At 42.5% G+C, this 15,688-nt stretch overlaps 1 protein-coding gene across 2 annotated transcripts in view; it reads left to right on the forward strand.

Annotated features, from left to right (window-relative positions):
- Window positions 1-15,688, forward strand: part of PLXNA2 (plexin A2) — a 392,250-nt gene that overhangs the window by 226,322 nt on the left and 150,240 nt on the right. For both annotated transcript variants that reach the window (XM_081916268.1, XM_081916269.1), the window contains exons 6-8: window positions 9,563-9,686; window positions 10,960-11,113; window positions 12,775-12,871. In XM_081916268.1, coding sequence (XP_081772394.1) covers window positions 9,563-9,686; window positions 10,960-11,113; window positions 12,775-12,871 — 375 coding nt within the window. The remainder of the gene's footprint in view (window positions 1-9,562; window positions 9,687-10,959; window positions 11,114-12,774; window positions 12,872-15,688) is intronic.

A 15,688-nucleotide genomic window follows, 5' to 3' on the forward strand; every position in this document is an offset into this window, starting at 1 on the left:
ATGTGATGCATTCATTAGACATTTTCTTATATCAAACTCCAGAAACAGCCACAATCTCCTCTAAAACCTGCTTATTTTAGCCCAAGATTGTCAGTTCAATCTTATTGCAATGTCTCTCCTGTACTTTGTTTTCTCCTTGCTTCTATTTCTTTTCTACAAAACAAGCTACCGCACACCTGCCAACAGCCTTTCCTGGCATCAATCACTTCCCTTACATTGTAACCTAACAGAATCACTGTTTAAATACCACTTAGAAATTTCAGAAAGGCTGTACACTTCAGTCTCTGGCTTAAACCCTGCAAAGTAATGAAATTGTCCAGGCTTCCTAGCCTAGCTATTCTCCACTGAGCTTGTCGGTGTCTGCTGGGACAAAGGATAAAGGTTTTCTAGGCAACATCCTGGGGAAAGCTTAGGAAGCTGTGCCTCTGAATTATTGAGGTGTTTGGCATCTTTTTCTCTCCCACAATGGCAATGCTGCCTCAAGCGGAAGGGGTGCCCAAAGACTGAAGGAGGGAGAGGCCTGGAGTTCACTTACAGAAAGGAGTCCAAAAAACCCCTTGGGCCTGTTGCCAGCACTCCCATTAAATGTTTAGCAGTTGGGGTGGAGGCAAAGGGTACCCACACAATAGCAGCTGGCAAAATGCCCATGCAGCAGGTGTTGAGAGAGTGACAGGGAGAGAGCAGAGGAAGGCTCTGATGAAATATCCTGATTGGATCAGAGACCTGCATATAGCAGGCTAATTTCTATGCCACTTTGTCAGAAGGCATTTAACTTCCAAGGCTCGTTGCGACATTAAAAATTGACAACAAACAGTTTTGTCTTTAACCTGCTCCTCGTGCCATTTTGAAGTCAAAGTAAAGCAAATGCAGATGGGTTTTCCATAAAGTGCAGCTTCTGTTTGGGCATAAAAATAAGCACTGGGTTTTCTAAAATACTAAGCATCCAGTTTCATGCAGCCTCTCAACAAAAGCTTTCTACATCACAGTTCTACCGGAACTGGGGAAGCTGCGGACAGAAAGGGTGGTTCTCCCTCCCTCTCTCCCTCCATCTCTCTGCAACATTTAAAGGTGTAAAAGTTGATTAAGAGCCTAGATTTGGCAAGTGAAAGCACTATATATAAGTACATAGGTGCTCAGAAGGCTCTCTGAAGGAAGAAACCTACATTGTTTTAAACTGAAGCATCTTGGGATCACATTCTGCAACATTCCTTTCCCCCTCCCATTAATAATTTTTTAATTATTTTCAATTAATTCACATTATATGTTAATTGCCATACACCTTCAACACTGTACATCACATGAATATATTATTTCTGCAAATTCCCCACATCTAACTCTGCAACATTCCTGTTGGCCTGATTCTCAAGTCTGAGGCTAAAGTCACTAGGGTTGTTGTTACGGCAGTGGCAGGGGCTGCTGTTAGGGCTTAAGCCATTTTAGAGCAATGTTTTGTGCATTATGATCAGCTCTGGGTGCATATTGATTGAGAGCCAGTATGGTGTAGTGGTTAAGAGCGGTAGACTCGTAATCTGGTGAACCGGGTTTGATTCCCCGCTCCTCCACATGCAGCTGCTGTGTGACCTTGGGCCAGTCACACTTCTCTGAAGTCTCTCAGCCCCACTCACCTCACAGAGTGTTTGTTGTGGGGGAGGAAGGGAAAGGAGAATGTTAGCCGCTTTGAGACTCCTGAAGGGGAGTGATAAAGTGGGATATCAAATCCAAACTCTCTTATTTTCTGTCCTCCCTCCTTTCTTTTCTACTGGTGCAATCTACTGGGAACTACCTCTTTGTGTAAGCCCTTTCTTCTCCAGAGTTTTGTGTAGTGGGTGGGTACCTTAAAACAATGTTAGCCAGGGTGGTGACTTCCATATGTTGTTGGATTGCAATTCCCATTATCCCTTACCATTGACCATTCTGGCTAGGGCTGATGAGAAGCTGAAGTCCAACAGTATCTAAAAGGCACCATGTTGGCTACCTCTCTTAAAACATGCCATAGGTCCATCCTACCACTACATAGGCTAGGGTAAGCTTAGTGACTAGCTTTGCTACATTTGCAGAGGTTCAGCCTATAATCCTAAACACATTTGCCAGGAAGTAAACTTTATGAAGGCAGAGAGACTTACTTCTGAGTAGACATGCATAGGATTGTGCTGTCAGCTGTTCTTTTTTTCTTGACCTGCATAGGCACAGTATGAAAAGGTTTGAGACTGTGTGGTTCAGACTCTTATGTTCCAAGACCAGAACGAAAGATTAATAGATTAGTTAGCCTGACCTCCTGCATTATACCTTGCACAGACCACAGATGTTGAACCAGTAACTCCTGCAAAATCCTTCTAATCACTGCAAAACATGTTTTGCTGAGAGTTGAACCTTAGACCCTTTGCTCCTCCAGATGGATTCTTGTTCTTTGACCAGAAAGTGTGGCAGGTTCACTGCTTTGTGTTGTTCAGACAAACAGGGAATACCTAGCTAATTGCAGTCTCTTTTGATTAAGCTGTTCAAGCCATGGCATAAGGTCTTTTCTAGCATAATATTGCCTATATTTCTCCCCCCCCCCCATGTGTCCACAATAGAGAGGTCAGGAGTCATTTGGGAGATGAGGGAGGCCAGCAACGGAAAATAGACCAGTGCCTGTTCTGAAAGAGATCTCAGAGAGCTGTCTGACAGTGCCTTCTTGAGGATTAATGGGCAGACAGTCAGCAATGTATGGAAAGTAGCTTCCAACATTTGGCCAAAGAAGAAAAGGGGATATGCAAGACTGATTCATACATCTATTTTTCATGCATCTGGTGTAACATTCAAAGGGAAACGAGACACCTTCACTGCAATGCCCCTATATCTGGAACCTGCACATTTGCCACAAGGAAATGTTCCCCGCCCCTCACTTGAAGCATGAAAAGCAAGTGTGAGAGTCAGTGGCATATCGGCTTTTCCCACTTTGGCATGACATCTGCAGCTGCTGTCAAGTTCACACCTACACAGATACAAAACCACTTGTGATTCATGAAGACAGAACAGAAACTGCAAGCAAGAATACTCATCTCCAGAGAAAGTACAGTATGGTGGTACCTCGGGTTACGAACTTAATTCATTCCAGAGGTCCGTTCTTAACCAGAAACCATTCTTAATCTGAGGCACACTTTCGCTAATGGGGCCTCCCACTGCTACCACGCCATTGGTGTGTGATTTCCATTCCCATCCTGGGGCAAAGTTCTTAACCTGAGGTACTACTTCCAGGTTAGCGGAGTTTGTATCCCGAAGTGTTTGTAACCTGAAGTGTTTGTAACCCGAGGTACCACTGTACTTAATTTGAGTCAGGCAGAGCCCCATTACTGAGCAAGAAAACCTGTTTTTAAAGCTAGCATTCATCCCTAAGTTGTGTGAAGTAATCTTCTGAAAGAATCTCCCTCTGAGTAAATGCAGAGTGGCCACAGCTTCTCCCATTAAAGGGCAGTGTTTTTAGACAGACTCGGGTCTTACTTGTTTTGAAAGAAACCACTGGATAACATCCCGCTTGCTCCTACTTTCTCAATAGACTTGACATCAATCAGCTTTGTCAGAGGTGATCCTTAGTTGTCACCATTAGAACAGTGTTTCTCAGCCAGCTGTGGTGTACTTGTAGCAAACAGGAGTCTCAAGAAAGGATCAGGATCCTTTAGTCACTGATACTTCTAAGGTTGCTTCCAGATGACCTGTTTATTGAGCATTCATCGTGATTTATTTGCACAAAGTTAGTGGGAAGGTTATAGAATGTTAGTTGTTTCCTGGGCATTCATTTTGATTTGGTTGCAATAAGTTTTTATGATGCAATAAGTTTTTGCAGGCATCTATCACCAGAAACAGAACACAGCTGGGACAAGAATTGATGAAGCGCCATTGCAATAATTGTGATGACTTATTAACACCACAGAGCCAGTCAGTGGCAAAGGAACATTTCAGCCTCTGGGACCCTTATTCCCAGTTCTGACATGCAGCTATTCTTAATATAACCCCAAAATCCCTTCTTAGGTAACAATTGAAATGCAAGGCAAGATGTGACACTTTGTAGGTTTACAGATCAGAATAAAAATCTACTGGTCCCAAGGCAGCCAAATGCAGCATGGAGTTGCAAGTTTATACAGAACATGCTACAGTGGCTCTGTTCAGTCTAATCATATTTTATCAGCCTCTCCTTAGAATTTTCCTGCCTCAAAAATGTCTTCTTTGAGCACTGATTATATTTTAAGCCCTAGTCTGAACCTTATGAATAACTGTGTTAATCTTACTGTTCCCAGAGCTGCTCTCCTATTGGCTTGGAGGCTTTTAGCACATGAATGTTTGTATTTTAGTTGTCAGCTCTTGCTTCTAATTGTTATGTTCCCTCTGTCAGATGGGTCAGTTGCCTCAATGATCTGCACAGAAGAGGTTGGAGGTCAAGGCGGTGTTGTTCACATTGTATTTTTTAGGCGGCTGATAAGAATATGGACATTAGGGATGGTGATATCATTTTATGGCCAACTTTTAAATGCTTGAGGCTCCTTGCCATGATCCCTTGGATGACGAAGTAAGGCAGATTTATAGGTCACTCACTATTCCCAATCTGTGAATTACGGGCCGCCACCTCTTCAGCTGGGGCTCTCAAAGTTCACATCTGATTCAGCAGTGCATGCATGAGTGTACTTTGCTTCTTCCAAGCTCTGGACACATGCACAGTGTTCATTTCCATTTTTGTACAAATGCAAAATAGCTCATTTTTAGGATTTGGAGAAGAACTCGTAATTCCACACACTTATAGACAAGTTGGTGGTGGATGATGATAGTGGGAAGCTGGTGAAAAGAGAGCATGTTGGAATATGGAACAACCTTCACACTGTCCCCAGGGGCCTGCTTGCTGCTGTTAGAAACGAGGGGTGCTAAAGCCAGGAAGCTGAGTGAGGAAAGGAGCCTAAAAACAGCTTAACTAAAATAAGAGGGCAGAGTTTGGAGTCAGTTCTGAAGCAGGAACCAGAAGATAGTGTGGCACAGGAGTTCTGCTACAAAGAAGATGGTTCATAGAATCATAGAATTGGAAGGTCCCTTGAAGATAATCTAGTTCAACTTCTGCAGATGCAGAAAATGCACAGCTACTCCTACAGCATATCTGATAAGTGACAATTCAGCTGAGTCCACCTTAAAGAAGATTGGTTCCCAAATATTTTATAGAACCTGTGTGCAAGTCCTATTCAAGATTGCTATTTTTCTTCCTTTTATGGACATTGAAGTGATGCTGAAAACTGCTTTGTTGAGTCCCCACCTGTCGCACAGCTTTTTAATGCACAAAACCTCTGTCAGGAAAACTACTATGGGTGCTTTCAGTTAGAAATGAATGGTGATCTTGATTTTATCTTCCCGTAACATTTCACCACGGCAAGATCCACCAGCATCAAATCAAAGGTGAAAGTTGGTGGCAACAAAGATGTTCCGAGCCCTGTGAGAAGCACTGTTCACCTCATCTCAACCTTTCTACCTTTTGCTTTGAGCAGTATTCAGCAGCATCTCTCCATGCCATACTTCAGAAAGCCTTGGTTTCTCCATAAAATCTAATTTTAAAAAAAAATCGATGTTAAAATGGAAGGAAAGACTGTTGTCTTGTGTGCAAAGTATCCAGCAGCTGGTGTGCCTACTAAATGACAGTGTCTCCGTGTTAAACTGAAAAGAACGGAAGATCTTATTCCTCCTCCTCTTCCTCCTTCTTCATTAGCCACCCTGTTGTTCTGGTGGCAGGTAGAGCCCACAAGGAGACTGCTAAAGAGTTCTCCTTGGTCCAGTAGGATCTATAACCTGCAGGGCTCCTCCATATGTTGCTGTTTGCTACTATGTTATTGTCTCCAGACCTATTTATCTCTGTTAGGTCTGTTGCCATAAATAGTATGATAAAAAAGAGCCATTCCAGCAAGTCAATGAGATAAAGGCTCCAGTCAAGAGCTCACTTTAGAGCAATCTTGCCGATTCACTTAAAACACAATAATTCTTTTCTTTGGCAGCATTCATATTTTGGTCCATTATATTCAAGTAAAGGAGAAGGGTACAGGGAGAAAATAGCGGTATCAATTGCCAGGTATCACTGTGGCTGTTTGCAAAGGGAAAATGGTTAGTACTCCCCCACCCCACTGCAGGGGGGAGGGCTATTGAGAAGTAAATGGTTTTTCAGTGAAGATTCCTGGTTTTGTGAGCTGTTCTTGTCACCTCATCTGGAGGAAGTTTGTCACAGAAAGCTTAAGACTCTTTGTTAAGCAGTCAGCATGTCTGCTTATGTAGACATTTTACGCTAGCTTGAATCCAGCCATCACAAAAGGAAAACATTGAAACTGGTTCTTTTGCAATGTGCATTGAAACTGGTTTTTTGCTATGTGCTTGCTTTTCATTACATCTGGTCTCAATAGAAAGAGAAAAACTAAATCCTCTTGCTCTACTTACAACGATAGCCAACATGGAGGCCTCCAGAGGTAGGACTACAACTTCCATTATCCCCAGCCAGCATGACCAATAGTGAGCATAAGTTCAGTAACATATGGAGAGCACTACATTGGCTACTCCTGGGTTACAGTAACAAAATGCTTCTAACAGTAGTTTGAAGAAGGAGTCTATAGAAGGGCATAAAGTTCTGGTATGGAGCTCCAGAGTCTTTCAGCATTTATTCATAATTATGCCATATGTCCAGAGTGGCTAATGTGGTGCTTTCCAGATGTTTGGAATTATAGTTGCCATTGGTCACATCTGGATGGCACTATACTGGCCACCCCTGCCATACTGATTTATACTATAACATTGTACCTGGTGGAATTCATATGTAGTACTAGTTCCCATGTGTTTGTCTAACACACAATGCAAAATATTTAATCAAAATGGCTAGAAGATAGACACACATCTACCTTCTTAAAGAACTGTTGTATGAAAACTGTCTCCCTAGCAGAAGGGGCAAACTGGCAACTCTCAGGCAGAATGTGTGTGTTTAAAAAAATAAAAATCATATTGTTGCAGGGTGTGTGTGTCTGAACATCATCTTATTCGTCTTCCTTGAAAACTAGTAGCAGAGCAGTCTGTAGCTCTGAAAATGTAGAAGTGTCTTGCAACAGCCGAGAACAGGCACCATCAAGGGATTGGAATGTACCAGATAATTCAAATAAGCCAAGTAAAAGAAAATAAAAGAAAAGTGCATGGTTACCTTACACCCCAATTTCCTAGAAAAATTCTTTTTTCTTCCTCTTTTCCTTCAAAAGAAACTGGGCAATGAGCATGAAAACAGACCCCATTCCCCTCCAGATAAATTTGTTTTACTTTCCTCTTCCAGACAAGGCCGTGAACCATGAATGCCACCTTTTGTTCTGGGCCTCCTGCCCCATCCTCATCATGTGCCTTGTTATTTACCCTGCTGCACTGAATAGCACTGCAGGCAGAACTACAGCATCCGTGGTGCTTCTTTAGTAGCACTCCTTCTTCTTCTCACTTTCTCAAAGTTGTTTCTTAGTGTGCTCAATGACCTCTTAGCCTCTCGTGATGAAGAAAATGGAAAGATGGAGGGACGATTAGCCTTTTCTCTCCATTTTTCTTCATTTTGATAGGAGCTCAAGAGTTTCAGCCCGCTCTGGGGGCCTTCTCAGATGAAATGGCTTTGGTGATGAGCCAGGTGTCCAACACATGCCAGCTGCAGTGCTCATAACTCAGCTTGTGACACGTAATGGCTTCTGTTCAAAGAGGAGCGTTGGGGGGAGGAGAGAGCCTGGGAGACTCAGGCATGATAACAGGCCTTAACTCTAGTGTCTCCAGTGTGAGGGAGAGGAATTCAAGCTTCAAGCCCCTTCACCTCTCTGGGAAGGAGATTAATTAGCCACAGGTTTTGTTTTTAACTAAAGCATAGGTGTCACGCTGCTCTTGCCTTCCTCCGGCATTCGGTTCTTTAAGTCTGAGTGGCTGCATTTTCTAATGTTTAGAAAAAAAGAGAAAAGGGCCACAAGCAGACACAGAGTGTTAGCTATTCACTCTCCATAACTGAGGCTCCGTTTCCAACTGCTTAGCATGCAAAATCCTTCAGTTTTAGACTTTAACCAAGAGAATCTTTTTGTTTGTTTGGTTCTTGTTTTGTTTAAAGATTGTATGCTCAGAGGTTTCCATTGCTGGCATCCGGCTGTCTCAGGAGACAGTGGAGGAGTGCGCCTTTGGGGGTGAGGTCAAGCTGTTGGACAGTTGCAGCTCTTGGTTTGGCTGTAGAAATTGATGAAGGAGAGACATGTTTTGTTGCAGCTGAGGTAGATGAAGGTGTTCAGTTGTGCTGCTGCAGATGCAACATGGTGTTTCTTCTCTCTGTGCTCCTCCCAGCGGTCATTTATCCTCCGGTCACTGCTATGGATACATGCCTGAACTATCATCTGTTAACTGACTTTTTGAAGAATTTTAAAATGGGAACTTTATCTAAAAAAAATAATAATATCTGCTTTCAGCTGAAGGTTCTAAGGCCTATCTGGTGCTGATGGGAGTTGTAGTTCAACAACATCTGGAGGGCACAGTGTTGGCTAGTACTGCCCTTTGCTCACCATCACCTGAGCCTCTTTCAGACATTTATCATGACATTGATATTCATGGGCAAGATAGTGTTTTTAATTGTGTATGAAAAATTAGCAAAAAATAGCAAGTGTTCTTTAGCCCACACTCAGCCCCAGGCAACAAAGCCCAAATAAATTAGAATATGGGGTTTTTCTAAAACAGGGCTGGGCAGTTTCTATATTCAGGTGGCTCTTTTTTCCATAGAATGGTCCAGCAACACACACAGGCCAGTCTACTAATGATCAGACTCTATAGTAAAATCAGCACCCTGTAGCAGTAAAAGCTTCATGATGATGAAGCACAAGCATTCCGGCATTCCTAGGACATTATATATACAATGCAAATGCAGCTATAACACGAACTGTTGCATATCTTTTATCTCTCATTTTGAAAACAATTTTGGTTATAAGCACAACCTTGATTAAAATCTGTTAGGGTCAATGGGAGCCAAATAAAATTGCTTTATTGACCAGATGGCCCACAAGGCCCTTTACTGGCCAACCCTGCTCTTTATTCAACAGATTATTCTGGTTTCAGCTGATTTTCACTCCCTGATATTCCAGATTTGGATTCCCCGTAGCTGAGGTATCTGTGCCTTGACTGATAATGCTTTTTCTAGCTATTGGAAAGACTAACACAGGATACGATGGGTTTAAATCGTGAGTGAATTGGAGAAAGTGAACGTTACGTGGGCTTTCAGAACCAGTGATGAAGTCCGTTAATTAATACGAAGGTGGTGCATTAAACTAAAAAACAAAAAACTATTTTCCTCCCACAGTAGACCGGTGAAAGGCATTTCAATAAGACTAGGCCTCCTACACACAGACATTCAAATTATGCAAATTTCTATCAGAAATGTAGGTGTATGGCCAGTGTATGCAAAATGTTTTTCAATATCTTATTGCTGTGTGGATGGGAATGGCTGGAACTGGCCGAATACAAGGCTATATGGCCAAATTTTGAGAGTCTTCCTTATCTGCTTCCCCTGTACTTTTCATATCAGGTGTTCCCGGAGGGACAAGTGTGAGAGGGCAGATGAACCATATCGATTTGCAGCCAGCATCAAGCAATGCATGAGCATCATTGTGCAACCTAGCAGCATTCCGGTTTCTGAGCACAGCCTTCCGGTAGGTAGCCATGGTGGGTGGTTGCTTGCTTGTTTAAAGAGCATTTCCTTTGTTTATTCTCTGAAGTACTACTAGAGTATTATTGATTAATTAACTATTAAATTTCCATACTGCTCTTCACCTGAAGTTCACAGGGTGGTTTAGAATATAAAACCTCAAAAATACATACATACAACAACAACAACTCTCCAAATACAGCATCATTATATGCAGCATGATGTGTCATCAAAGAAAATGGCATAAGAATGATTTTGCTTTATACTTCCTACTAGAGCATCCTTCGCTAACCTAGTCCACCCCCACCAGATGTTTTAGATTAGAACTCCCATCAACCCCCAGCCACCACACATTGGCAAAGGCTGCATAGTAGCCAAAAAGAAGAAGCCATTTTGCAATCCCCACCCTCAAAGCAGTGGGGTGGGCAGTGCAAAGCTCTAATATCTTTTCAACTTAGAATTGTGAGAAGATGGACACTGTAAGGTTACTTACTCTGTATGGCAAAAAAGAAAAAGAAACCCTACATCAGCTATGACATTGATTTTAAAATCATGCTTAGTATTGCCAGTTACAGAGTTATAAAGGCTACTCCATAACTCTCTCAGAGGGTGGAAGCTGCAGTTCAAATCATTCTCTGTTCACGTTCAGCTGCTGGTGCTATAGCTCTGAGGCAGCAGCATGCAACTCAGTGATAATTGTCTTTTTACAGGCCACTGTGAGTTTGGCTTCTGGAGTGTTCCCACTGGTGGATAAAGAACCAATCCTTGCTGTGTTCTGCATGTAGCATTGGCATCTGTTCTATAACCTTGCTGTGTGTTACCAGTGGTTGGCCAACAAAAATGTGCTTGTTGTACACTGGGACCTGAGCGGTTAATGGGAATAGGCCCTAAGCAGAGATGATTGGCTGAACAATCACTCATTTTGAATGGAAAATATAACCTCATTATATTTTCAAATGGCAAGTGCACAAAAGTTCCCCTGGTTGAAACCTGAGGTGCTTGCGGTTTTATTAAAAGATTTGAACTGCGAGGTTGTGAGAAAATAGTCAATTTCACCTCTACCTGCTGGTATTATGGCTCTTCAGGTCTGTGGAGCAACTAGATGCTAACTAGTGATTTTGGAAACAGTTGAAGAGCAGCCTGCATCTTTACTTCTCATCTCTTTGAGAAAGAAAGAGAACAAATGCCCCACTTTCCCTTTCCCTTCTCTCTTATGCAATGACAGGTGGTGATCTCTTTCCCTTTCTGCTTTTTGGTTTTGTTTTGTTTTGTTGTAGCTCAGCTTGCTGGTGAGAGACGCACCTGACCTGTCGACTGGTATCACTTGCGTATTTGGAAACCTCACTGAAGTTGAAGGCCAAGTTTTGGGCAACCAAATTGTATGCATTTCACCAGCATCAAAAGATGTTCCTGCCATACCTGTGGACCAAGGTGAGCTGGCTTATGATTTGAGGTACAATATAGGCAGTCAAACCATCGTACACACTGCAGGAATTTGTGGCACAAAAGGACAGCAGCTGGATGGCTGGTGGGCTTGACTAGATTTAGATTTAGGCCTGCACTCCTGCCTTCCCCTGCAGTGATGTGTAAATAAAGTTATTTTTCCCAAGAGCAGGCAAGAAAGGGATATCATCCACAAACCTGGCATCCCAGTAATTCTACCCAAATTTATGTACCACACAAATTTAAAAGTCAGTCTCCAAGCCATCTGCTTTCTGGGCTCTGCATCACTAGGGGTCTCAGTCTTTTGTTATCTGAGGCGGGCCAGAAAGGAGGTAGTGTGGGTGTTACTCACACTCTGAAGCATGACTCAGTCACCATGAGTGGGTGGAGAAGTCTTCTAATTTTTGGGCTGTTGCTTTGCTAATGCCATGGCTGTCAAACTCTCTCTGACATACACAGTTACCAAACAGCTCATTGTTTCAAACTTGTTTTCTCATTGGCTGATTTCCAAATATCCATACTTTCTTATCTGTTTTATATGCAGAAAACACTTAATGAATATGCACATAAATCCAGGCAGCCCTGAAAGTTCTGAACAGGGCTCAGCACAAACTCCTGTTGCAGTTCAACTAGCATATTCATTTTTCTGATGATTTCATCTCCTCCCCCTTTAATGCTGACTTTGGAGCCATCAGAGGAATACATTTCCATAAAGTATTGGAAGCATTATGCACATCTTTGTTCATATCCTTCTAATAAGTACCTGGAACGTATGTGAAATAATCAGGAAAGCATGACCTGTCAGTCTTAGGCACGGTATTTGTGTTATCCCAATGTTGTGGGAGTTTCAGCATCAATGGCACTTCTTATAGCATTGGGATAACATGAGAAGCCCCTGGACCATGCAGCAGTGCAACCTGTCTTGTCAGCATTATCCTGGGGAAACTGAGTTATCATGTAGAAAAGGTGCAGCCTGCTATTCTTCTGCATGGCCCTCTGCTTCTCACATAGCCCTAGTGGATAGCAAGGCTGCCTTATACCAAGTCAGATCATTGGTCCATCTAGTTCAGTATTGCCCCCACTGACTATTGGTGGCACTCCAGGGTTTCAGACAAAAAAACACACATCCCCAGACCTTTCTGGAAATGCCAGGGACCCACTGCATGCAACACAGATGCTCTACGACTGAGCCACAGCCCTTCCCCATGTGAGTATCAGGCCTTGAGAGATGGTGACAGGACACAAGAGAAGAAGTGGTTTCTTAGGTATGCACAGTTCAGTCGTTTTAAGGTTTTATTGTTCAGAAGAGTGCCATTTACCAGTATCTGGAAGGCATTAGGGATCCAGTGCTAAAGCACCAGTGGGATGTGACCCAGTATCCTCTTAGAGCAGGAGGCAGGTCACTGCACACTGTCACAGCTGAAGATAAAAGCCTTCTGTTTGGCTTTGAAGCTCTGAATTATGTTTGCCACATCCAAGTTAGAAAGAAAAAGTTGCAAAGATCTCACTGGAGTTGTGGGGAAGCAAACTTGCTTGCAACTCAAGTACAGGAAAATGGAGGAAAGATGCCCCAAAGATACTGAATGATATATGAGGAATCTGAAATATTATATCATTATGTTTCAATTATCTACTCTTTCTTTCTCCAGATTGGTTTGGGATAGAGCTGCTTCTGAAATCCAGAGAGACAGGCAAGATGTTTGTCAGCACAGAGTTCAAGTTCTACAACTGCAGTGCCCACCAGCTGTAAGACACCCTTTCTTGTTCTTCCTTATCTATCTGAACCTGAAGGCTTTAGCAATAATGCTAGATCTGTACTATAAAGGTTTCCCAGCACAGGAAAAGTCTCTGTGTGTGCAGATCTATATCTGTATCTATTCAGAAACAAGCCCCATTGGGTTCTGTGGGGCTTACTCCTAGGTAGGTGAGTATAAGATTGCAGCCTGTGTCAAACATTAGACTTGAAGACCAAGATAAGATGGGTAAAGGTGCCCTGGCAACAATATCCACCACCATCTACACTAGGCAGAACAATTACTTCTCGAGTGTGTCAGGAAAACTATTTATTTATTTTTAGTTGCACCCATATATTATAAGCACAACTTGATTATCTTGTCACTAATGGAAGTATAGAAATGATTAGATACTAATGACAGGCCAATATAACATTCTCATAGCATGATGGTGTAAATCATTATAAGCTGCCTCAAGCATTTTTGTGAGGGAGGCGGTTCTGTAAACAGACAAAATAAATAAAACCAATAAATCAAATTTTGTGGTATTCTGCTTGTGCAACTATTGATACGTCTCATGTTAAGCCCTTATATACTAGCTGTTGGTTTTGAAGATCCTGAACCCAAGACTTGCTTTCCTTAATTACTGTAACCCACAAGCTTGATGTTAATCCATCTCTCCCCAAAAGAGGTGAGCGGTTCATCAGAATGACTGCTCACCCGTGATATTAGAGCAAGCTAGGCTTGTCATCCAGGCGTCCAAAGTGATGCCATAAACTTAGCATAACTAATTGTTGGGAAAGTGGTCAAGCTGGCAGGGAAGCAGGAATTCTATGAAACAAAAGCTGTCCTAAACTGGGAGAGAGGTGGGAGTCATGAGGGGGAAAATCCAAACTGAAATTCCAGACTGCTCCAGCGGAAGGCAAAGAGGCCAACAGCAGGTAGAGAAAGAGCCAATGGCAAGCAGAGATTTGCCCCCATTCTCCTAGGGCACCTGAGACTAAGGAAAAGGAAGCTGACAGCCAGTGGTTGTAAGTGAGAAGGCAGGCAGGTAAGGGATGGCTGACATCACAGTGAAGTTAGTGAGGCAGAGCCCCATTTGCCCTAATGGAGCTGCTGGCACTGGAAACAGGCATGTTCATGTTTGACAATGGGAATAGCCAACGCTTCATCTTAGAACTGATATGCTAAGTGAAGAAAGCTGCATTTCGATCCTGGAAATGGGAGCTGAAAAGCAGGCGCCACACAGATCCCTGCCAATCTGAGAAAGGGGGAGAGAAATGGGTCAAATAAATGAGTAATTAAATATGCTCATACTGCTTAATATTCCTACCCCACTCAGATTTGCATTTGTATGATTAGAATAAGCTTCCTTAGCTATTAAGGTCATTACAGAGGAATCAAAAGGCAATTACAATTGAGAATATAAGATGGAAGAAGATGGTTAATGTGTGTTTTAGCACAGTAAGGGGTGGGGTGGAGGAAGCTGCCCACACTCTCTAGCTTGGCATTGAAGTATCTTCTGTTTGTGAGGTGGTGAAATTCCTCATAACTCATATTAGCTTTTTAGATTAGATTAGTTTTCTCAGTGGTAACAGAGAGACTAATAGATCATGCTGGCATTAAAAATATCTGCCTGTCCATACTGGCCTAAAAGAAACAACCTCCGATTGTCTGTTCCATTGCCATTGCTTGCTATGGGAAAACAGAACCAAAGGTTTCAGTGCCATGAAATGGGGAAATTAGCATGAGGAATTGAACTCTTACACCACACAGATGCTGTTGGCCTCTGAAAATATAAACTTCTCCCTTTTCTCCCACGTTGTTTATTATTAGAAATAGAAGAAATGGCTCTTCTGTGTGCTAGAAGCAGAAATGCTCATGATTCAAATGCTGTTTAGAAGTTTGTCCCTTTGGGAGCAGCTGCTCTCAAAATATCCCAAGGCAAAAATTGGATAAAAACACCATCTCAGTGACAGGCAAAGAAAAATTGCATGCATTGCAGAGGCTAACCAAAGCCCTGGGCAGATTCTGAAGCAATCATAGCTGTCTTTGCTTGAGCTCTAGCTGACCCACTAGATGGCATTAAACTATTGCTCGTGCTGTCACATACCAGTTATAGACGGAAACTTTCCAGGTAAGTGGCTTGCCAGCACAATGCCCATCTGGAGCTACATGAAACCTGTAACTCTCAAGACAGAAGGCAAATTTATACCAATCTGCCACCAGCAGAGACCTGGGACAGAATTACTTTTTCCCTCTGTGTGAATACTTAATTGTATTCCAAACCATTTGGCCACATTGTAAACTTTCAGCTCTGATACTACAACCGTAGAGAAAAACCCTCAATACACAAACAGTGAAATTGACCACTCTTAATTTTGCATTGACCAGTTGAGTTATGCAAACCTAAGCTCTGCAAAGTTAAGGGAAGGGAAGATAGACATTGCGGGCCAAAAATAATTTGACTCAAATTATTTTGGCATGGTTTTCCTTTTTCTATGTGCAGCGGTAGCTATCACATGAAGGCTAGCCTTGAAATTGCAATTTACTAGACAAAACCAGTAGTCATGGATCAGAGGTTGAACACACTAGGATGCCTTAGGCAAGTCGCTATTCCCTCTGACTCAGTCCTGCACTGCAGTATGGAGATAATAATACTAACCTACCTTACTGTGTTGTTGTAATGTTTATTGAGATTCTGTATGTGAAGCACTTAGAACACTTAGAAAGTGCAATATAAATGCTAAGAACAGTGGTTCTGCGGTTTGCGAACTTAATCTGTTCCAGAAGTCCGTTGTTAAACCGAAACCGTTCTTAAACCGAGGCT

Source organism: Podarcis melisellensis (genome assembly GCF_964234715.1).
Source record: "Podarcis melisellensis genome assembly, chromosome: 6".
Lineage (NCBI taxonomy): Eukaryota > Metazoa > Chordata > Lepidosauria > Squamata > Lacertidae > Podarcis > Podarcis melisellensis.